At 41.1% G+C, this 8,597-nt stretch overlaps 1 protein-coding gene across 1 annotated transcript in view; it reads right to left on the bottom strand.

The window, feature by feature from the left end:
• Positions 1–587: 587 nt before the first annotated feature.
• SLC33A1 (solute carrier family 33 member 1) overlaps positions 588–8,597 on the bottom strand; it is an 11,918-nt gene continuing 3,908 nt past the window's right edge. Inside the window, exons 3-7 of the mRNA XM_019503184.1 lie at positions 7,656–7,846; positions 6,703–6,887; positions 4,015–4,132; positions 2,867–3,082; positions 588–1,783 (exon numbers count right to left, since the gene is read on the bottom strand). Of these exons, the coding sequence (XP_019358729.1) occupies positions 1,616–1,783; positions 2,867–3,082; positions 4,015–4,132; positions 6,703–6,887; positions 7,656–7,846 (878 nt within the window). The 3' untranslated portion in view covers positions 588–1,615. The remainder of the gene's footprint in view (positions 1,784–2,866; positions 3,083–4,014; positions 4,133–6,702; positions 6,888–7,655; positions 7,847–8,597) is intronic.

An 8,597-nucleotide genomic window follows, 5' to 3' on the forward strand; every position in this document is an offset into this window, starting at 1 on the left:
TTTTTTTTTTTTTTTTTTTTTTAGGTGGGGGAGAGCTAGAAGAGCAATCTTTGGTACTGATGTGTTCTCTCAAAGTTTCTCTGCCAAAACTTGTTCCCCAAATCTTTTTACTCCGTAGACTATAAAAAAAAATCTACATGTAATATAATCCAGATTCAATTAGAATCAATAATTTAACGTTAATAATTCAGCAAAAACGCTGTATCCTTTAAAAATATTTAGAGCACAAAACTTAAGGTGGAATACCCTTGATATTTTGTAGGCAAGTGGAATTATAAGGAATTCAATATTCACTTTTCATACCTTTTAAAGGTTTTATTTTTAAGCATCTTCATAAAGTAGTAATGATGTATAGTATACATCCAACCAAAATATACAAGTGCCTTTTCAGCTGATATACAGCATGCCGTACATCACTAAGGCACTCAAGAGGTGAATTCATCTCATGATAAATACAGCAAGCACCTTTCAATGATAAAGAACCAGTTTATGAGTTTCTGTAGCAACTGTTGTAGCAAAATAACTAACTGTAGCAAACAAGGTACAACACAGCATATTAACATGCTCAGAACCAACATGAAATGTCGTCACCATCCACTTCTTCTTTCAAAGGTACTGAACATCTTTTGCTCTCTTTGGAATACATAAATGTTTGCAACTTCTGGCTCATTTTAATCAATATGATCAAATGTATGTAACAAAAGAACTATATTACTAATTATTCCACTCCCTCCCAGATGCAAACTGAACACAGAAAGGATTATGCACACTTTTTTGAAGCCCTGCTATCAGTTCAACAACTGCTACACTACTCTATCTGATCCTTCAGCATTCAAGGCTTAGATTATTGTACAACTCAAAGATCCCACCTCATATCAAGTTTTCTGCAAAAAACTGTTTCAAGTAATAAAACAAAATATTTGAAATAAACAGAGAAATTAAAAAAAACACCTCATCAATTATTTAAAACAAATAACCCCCCCAATATTTTATAAACCTTTAAAGCTTATAAAAAGCCAGGAAATGCATTTAAAATAATCTTAAAATATTACACCCTTTGATGTGCTGTTATGGTCAGGAAAGCAAATGATAAACATTATAAAGATCTTCCATGTATCTCTTCCCTCAAATGAATTTCCATTTTGTTAGGTTTTAGTTTTAAATACTTACTCAAATTTTAGATCAAATCGAGACTCCTTTAAATGACAGTACTACCAAGTCAACCTGTTGATCATGCCAGATGGCGTCTTATTAAAAACAACATGAGAAGTCAGATCAGAGCTGACAATGCTGCTTTCAATATGGATGTGGCACAATTTGCTCTTCCATAGCTACTGCACTGTAGTTTAAGTGTTGCTTCTACCAGCAGCCAGGACTCTGAAGCTAGAGCACATAAAGGTGAAGTATAAAGCTGCCTTTTTACAAACTACCTTTTTAGAACTTAACTAGATTTTCATAAAGGGAAGGCAAGTGATATCATCACTTTCTTAGCTGTCTTAGTTTCTCAGCCATTTGGCATGTTTAAATATATTTATAGTCCTATTGATTATAGTATGTCTTTGAAATAAAATTGAGCTGTAACAACTTTACTAGTCCATCCAATAGCTGAATTACATCAATTATTCCTTTTGCATTTCCATGAAGATGGCCCTTCATCCTGCAGCTTTTTGAGCTTTGGTCCAAGCAGGAACCACCAGCCAAATCCTAGAACAACGCAGATAATGGATTCTACGTAGTAACCATCTAGAGTAGTCATGCAAGAGCCACCTTCTTTTGCACAAAGCTGCAAAAAATAAATAAATAAATAAAATTAAAAAAAAAACATTTTTACCCATTAATTAATACCTGTATTCCTAGAGTGCTTTGTATATTGGTACTGCTTCCACATCCCAATACATAAAAGCATTCTAGGGACATGTTTGAACCATAAGGATCAGGAAACAATGGGTCTGTCTTAAGAAAACAACTGTAAATATCCCAGCCATGACAAGGAGTCAAATCTGAAGCCCTGCAGTCCTTCAGTTGTGCCTGTGCCATATTGTTTTATTATGTGCGTAGTTGTACAATTTGTTCTTTTCCAGAAATGCTATAAGCACATGAGACACTGGGAGGATAGCCAGGTTCACTGATCTACTTTAAAAGCAGCAATAGCTCAGACAGAAAAGGTGCAGAGGGGGGTGGGAGGTCAAAAAGAACAAGAAAAAAAATCAAAAAAGAAGGAAAGTGAAAATAAGAAATCCTCAGAGTAGAAAAAAGGAAAATAAAAGAGCACTTAAAATTACAAACTAAATCTGCAAGATTCTCCTCCTGTCAAGTTTGAGAGGGGTAACCACAGCCTTTATTCCTGCTAACATAGTGCCTTTCATGAGTAATGTGGTCACTTAAAATCATTCCCTTTTCCCTATCCCCAAATACAAAAAGAGGAAAAAATATCCTGCAGATGTAGTTTTATAGAAGAGGCTTATATGTGGCATTTAATAATGAAATCAGACAGATGTGTGGGGTAGGAGTGGGGGCAGACTGCCCACTGCAGGCTCCAGCTCCCACCCTGCTACCCTCCCCTGGGACCTCCACAGACCAGCGTGTGCAACCTGGCGCTGCAGGGAACAGCAGAGCCCTGCAGGGATCTCCTTGCTGCTCTGAGCTCCAATCTGCATTTTACTCTGGTAAGGGGGGAAATCCATGTTTGGCTCCGTTTTTCCATGGGAAATGGAAAACCCAGATCCCTGCTCATCAGGGGAACTTTAATATATAATGGGTCTCAGTTTTTAATCAATATCCTGGAATGTGGAAGACTAAGAAAAGTCAGCTATTACTGCATTTCAATGAGCAATAGACTGGAGATTATCATAACTCTCAAACTTACTTCAGCACCAATTGCAGTTCTACAGTTCTGTTCCTGGGCTCCTACACACTCTTTCATTGTAAGTGGGTCCACAAGCCAAAGAGCTACCGTGGCAGGCCAGTTTCCTCCTAGATTCGATACAGTATTGAGGAGTGTCATATATGTTCCTCCAATCAGTGGATCACTAACTTTGGCATTAAAAGCCATAATAGCAACATACATGCTGTACAATGTAATCTAAGGGAAACAAACAGTAAGATATTTTCAATTACTTTTAAATCTGTTTTCACCCTCACCATCAAGTAAAACAAGTAACTTGAAATCTAGCAACATTTATCTTGAGTTGTTCTTCCAGAGTCTTGTGCTCCTAAATGCTAAAATAGTTCACTCTAGCAACAATGGTTCTCTACATTGGGGTGGGCAATTATTTTATATGGAGGGGCAGAGGCCACTTAATGAGTTTCAGCTAGCTGTCAAGCTGCACACACAAAATCTTTTAGAAGATATCATTTTAACAAGTTACAGATAAAAAACAAATAATCTATTTTTAGTATAACAGCTAATGTAACATATTTTAATTTTATTTCAAAAATATTTTTGTTCTGATTTTTCTTTTTTTGAGTAGCATATATAGAAGCAATTACATAATAGCTCAAAATAAGTTTTTACTGCAGTATATTGTGGGGTGGGGTGTGGAGGGTGAGCATGGGCTGTGTGTGGGGAAGAGTAGGGTGTGTGGCCACTTCAAATGTGGCCTGCAGGGCTGCCCATGGGTCAGGAAATTTGGTGGCAGAGGAACGGTGGTCATTAATACTGTCACCTTCCTCACTGCCAAATACCCAAACCCCTGCATAGTGGCCACATCCCCTCGTCCCTCTCTACAGCCAGACCAAAGTCAGGCCATGCTTCCTCCTTCCCCTCCACATGGCTGGATCAGGGCTGGGCCACACACCCTCTTTCCCCCTCCATGTGGCCAGATCGGGGCTGCCATGCCCACTCCAGACTCCAGACTGGGACCGCCAGCCAAATCTGGTGTGGAAATGGACTTTTTTGGTCCGTGGGACAAAAAAGCTGAGCACCACTGTCTTAGATCAACAAAAGGGAGAGCTATAAAAATGGAAATTTTTTATGGGGATAGAAATAGACTATTTTGACAGCATGCTTGATACCTGATGTAAAGCATAGCTCAGCAATACCACAATGTAGTAGTAAGTTGGAAATCCCCCTTCATTTTTCACTTTAGGAGTCCACCAAACTAGAAAAGCAAATTCCAAGCCAAGCAATAACCTGCAAAGAGGAGGAGACAGGATTTCTTAATTCAAAACACACAGACATGAATCTGCATATCCTGATGAACATTTGTATAAGCCTTACATTCAACAGACACCTTTTAAAACATTTAACAACATATGTATATTTTATTTTGCCTATTCAAGTTTAAGCTGCCTTAATATCTAAAAAGCAGTCAAATGGATAAACTGTTTTAACTCACTTAAATACTTCTGTAAAAGTAGCTAAAATTTTAAACATTTCATACCAAAGCCAACTTTGTTTGGCAGCAAACAATAAAAAGGTAAGAGGAACAAGCCTCTGATAATAAGCTGCTTCATTTTCACATATCCATGATTTTCAGAACATTTTTAGGCTAAGAAAGAGAACACAGAATACAGCTAATTTTAGAAGAATTGTAGTAAAATATGATTTATTCAAATTGTCTTCACAAATGGAAAATCTATACAAATTTACTACACAAATAGTGCACAGAAACATCAAAATAATATTTAAATGTGCATCTGAAAACTACAATTACACTATTTATGGAATTAGTGAATAGTATAATGAGACAATATTGAGATTAGTCTTATAGGTAGGGACCTGCAAGTCACAATTTTGCAGTTTTTGCAGAAACTGCAAATTTGGTAGGTCCCCTGTGAAAAATCCTGGTCCCTACGGAAAAGCAGGAAGGCAACAGCGAGGCAGCAGGGGGGGGAAAAGGCAGCTGCAAACAGAAAAGGGCAGGAAACCTTGGAGTCCTGGAGCATGGGGGTGGGGGGAAAGAGGGGAGGAGATTGGCTGAAAGGCCCTGGAAGTCCCACCCCTCCCCAGAGATTAGGAGGAGTGGGACTTCTGGAGACCTTCAGCAAAATCACAGGTGTGAGGGGCCCTCCCACCCTTCCCTGGAGACTGACACATGCCCATCTCACAGAGATTGACAAATGGCCACCTGTCAGTCTAGGGAGGGATGGGACATCTGTAGACCCTCAGTCAGGTGTGGGGGGAGGCCTGCCATGCTCTGTTGCAATAATTGTGCCTGATGCTGCGTTGGGATCACAAAACACACAGGCAGCCTCCAGGAATTAGGTACGTCCCTACTTACACAGACTGTTTAGTACTGTATCCCTACAGCATTCCATAGTCGAAAGTCCCAATGAAACATTGAATATTAGCCTGAGTAGGTCGAGAGACACCTTTGCACTGAGAACTGCATTGCTGTGCACTTACAGTGATTGACTTCAGCAAGACTAACTGCAGAGTAAAAGGCTTCTCAAATTGAGTAAAAAAAATTAATGGAAGAACACTGTCCCATTCTAATATTATAAAAACCTAAGTCTGTCTGTCCATCCATAACGCTTTATTCACACTCTGATTGGCTGACAAACAGCAAATCAGAGTACAAACAAGTGTTCCAACAGGAGCTGGTGGCCGGTTAATAACGGTGGGGACACGGGACGGAAGTGGGGCGCGCCTGGAGGCAGGGGCAACGGAGCGGATGAAACAGGGCAGCAAGGCCAGCAACACTGGCCTCGCCCCCCTGCCCCCTCCAGGTGGCAAGGATAGAGCAGAGGGTGGGGCAAGGCCACCAGAGCTGCCCCCAACCCCTTACTTCTTGCAGGTGATGGCGAGAAGAGGCCACCGGCCTTGGCCTGCCCCTCCCGTCGTTGTCACCTGTAGGACCCGAGAGGGCAGCGTTGAGGGGAGAAGCGGGCACACCGCAGCAGTGATGGTGGTGGTCGGGGGAGGGGAAGAATGGGCCCTAACCCCATGCATGGGGGGAGGAAGACTGAGCCCGAGCCAAGGGAGAAGCTGGCCTGCCATGGCAGGGGGAGCACCAGGCCTGGGTTGACTTGGCATCAGTGGGGGAACAGGAGAAGCGGGCTCAGAGCCAATGGGGGGGAGGAGGAAAAGGCTCGCCCCTCCCCTCCCCCAGCCGCTGCCGAAATCGGGCCAGGCCCGCTTTTTCTTTCCACTGCCATGGCAGGCTGCCTTCTCCCCTGGCTCAGACCTCCTCCCACCCTAGGGCCCAGGCCCACCCCTCCCCCTGCAATTGGCTCGGAGGATGCTCCTCCCATTCCCCTGCGGGGGTCAGCCCAGGCCCACTGCTCCCCCTGCCGCAGCGAGCCGGCTTCTCCCCACCCTTGGGACTGGTCCTTCCCCTCCTTCCCTCCCCCTGCTGCTCTGGGAGGGGGGCGGCGTAGGCTCAGACACCAAGCAGTGGGAAGTAAAGGGAGAGCAGGCCTGGATGGGGGGAGCGCACAGGGCTCTGTCCTCACACATTCCCCTCCCACCATTCCTGATGGGCAATTGACTAATATACATTATAAAACACTAAAAGGCAAACAGCACAAATCTGCTCTCAGATATGCAGATCCAACATAAGCTATTTTCTCCAGATATACCAGAGCCAAATTAGGCCCTGTAAATTAAATGAGGCAACTAAAATGTATTTTGAGCATCTTAATTTGTCCACTTCCTTGTACCTTAGATTTAAATACTAAGATTAATATTGTATTTACACTAAACATAAAAAATCAAACACAATTTATATAATGCAAAATAAAAAAGATTGCATCTTTTACCTGAAAGGCATAGCTTTGTAAAATGTGTTCAGTGGCTTCGGACCTGCTGTGTACCTGCTGATAATCAGAGGCAGTATTATCTGTAAAGGTACCATTGGAACTGCCAATAAAGCTAAGTGTTCTTTAGGTACTCCCTCTTCCACCAATTTTAGACCTGTTACTGCATCTGCTGCTGAAAACCCCACCTGCAATAAATTACAAAGATAAAATTACAAATATAAAACCTGAACATCAATAACAGGAATTTAGCTAGAAAATAAACATTAAGCATATCCAGGTATCTATTAGCAAACTACTCCAGTAAAACTAATTACAATTTGCTTCCATTTCATTTTTTTAGTTGTAAATATACACCAAGTCCTGCTCTGCATTTCATGGGACAGCTCCTATGCTACACAATACACATCTGCAGTACACAGAGCATAATGAAAGTGCCAGAAGTAATGGCAATTTTTGTTATTTTTAGGCCCAGATTTTCAGCAGTGTTTGCTGTCATCTCAGCAATCAGTATAAAACTATGGCAACCTGCTTAGCATAATTCTGTCCATCACAGAAAGCAAACTTGGTTTGACAGAATTTCAAAGCCCCTGCTAATCCCTTAGCGGTTTTCAAACTGCAAATCAGGTTGTAGAATTTGAGGAGACAAAGAGCTAGCTATACAGGTGCACTGTTTCTACTAAAAACTTTTTAAAATGAAGGATTAAAACCCAAATTTCTTCCAAAATTTGCATGAATATTTAAGCATATCTAGTTCATCACAAAACATGAACAGGTTAAAGACGCAAGTGATTTGTTTTACAACCTGCTTAAAAACAACACCATGTGCAATTAGGCAGATTTTAGATTATACACTGCAAGTTTGCTGACAACCAGTAAAAAACAATCCCCCTGTTGCCATAAGAAGGAATAGTTAATAAACATGGCCTATATATTGCCAGGTACTATATACTCACTTTTGCTGTCAGAATCAGGATGCAGAAAGTGAAAACTGCTGGCATTCTGACTATTGAAAAAAGCAGTTTATATGTATCAGTGATGCCTTTCGTTTCTTCTTTTGATGGCGTTACTTCCTTGTTTTCCTTTTTCAAAAGGGCAACTAACGTAGTAGTTATTAAGAAGATGGCACCCCAGAAAAACAGGAAATCTGAAATTAAGAAGTAATTCTTCATAATCCAAAGCAATCACAATTTCTATTGTCAAGAGTCACTATATTAAGAACATAATAAAAACATAAGGATTGCCATTTACTGGGGCAGAGGGGGATGCTGAAAGGGAGAGTGAACTGGGTATGACCTGGGCTTTCTTCTGCCCCCACTGTTCCTCTCTCACTTGCAACCTCCAAAATTTAAGATATAGGAAGTTCTGATTCAGAAGCTGTATCCTTAAATCCCATACTCCAGGATCTATAGTTTAATTAGAAAAACAAATTATATTGGTACATTCTGGGCTTGAAGGGAAGAAAAGAAAAAAGTCTGACCAAATAATTCAGGGGAACAATAGTATTACTGCATTACATTACCACACATTAATTCATCTAGGTTACTGTTCTATACTGTGCCTCTATAAGGCATAGGACAGAACTCAAAACCAGGAAGAGAGCAAAATTAATGTGGCTTTGCATCTTCCTGACCTTTAACAAGACAAGAGGCCAGAGAAGAGTCTGGTATGACTAGACAACACACAGCTTGAAGAGATTGGAACAGGAGCAGTGATCTCACCCATGTTTTGGTTCGTTACCTTTCTGATACTCATTGGCATGTGACAAGAAAGTAAGCACACATCTCTGCACTGGACAATAAGTGAACACACACACATTATATATACTATTTACTGCTTCTATGCCTCCTCCTTTCCTTAAAGATATTTGGGGGGGGGGGGGAAATCACTGGGGGGCA

The sequence above is a fragment of the Gavialis gangeticus genome, unplaced genomic scaffold, assembly GCF_001723915.1.
Source record: "Gavialis gangeticus isolate Ggan-Ray unplaced genomic scaffold, GavGan_comp1, whole genome shotgun sequence".
NCBI classification, from domain to species: domain Eukaryota; kingdom Metazoa; phylum Chordata; order Crocodylia; family Gavialidae; genus Gavialis; species Gavialis gangeticus.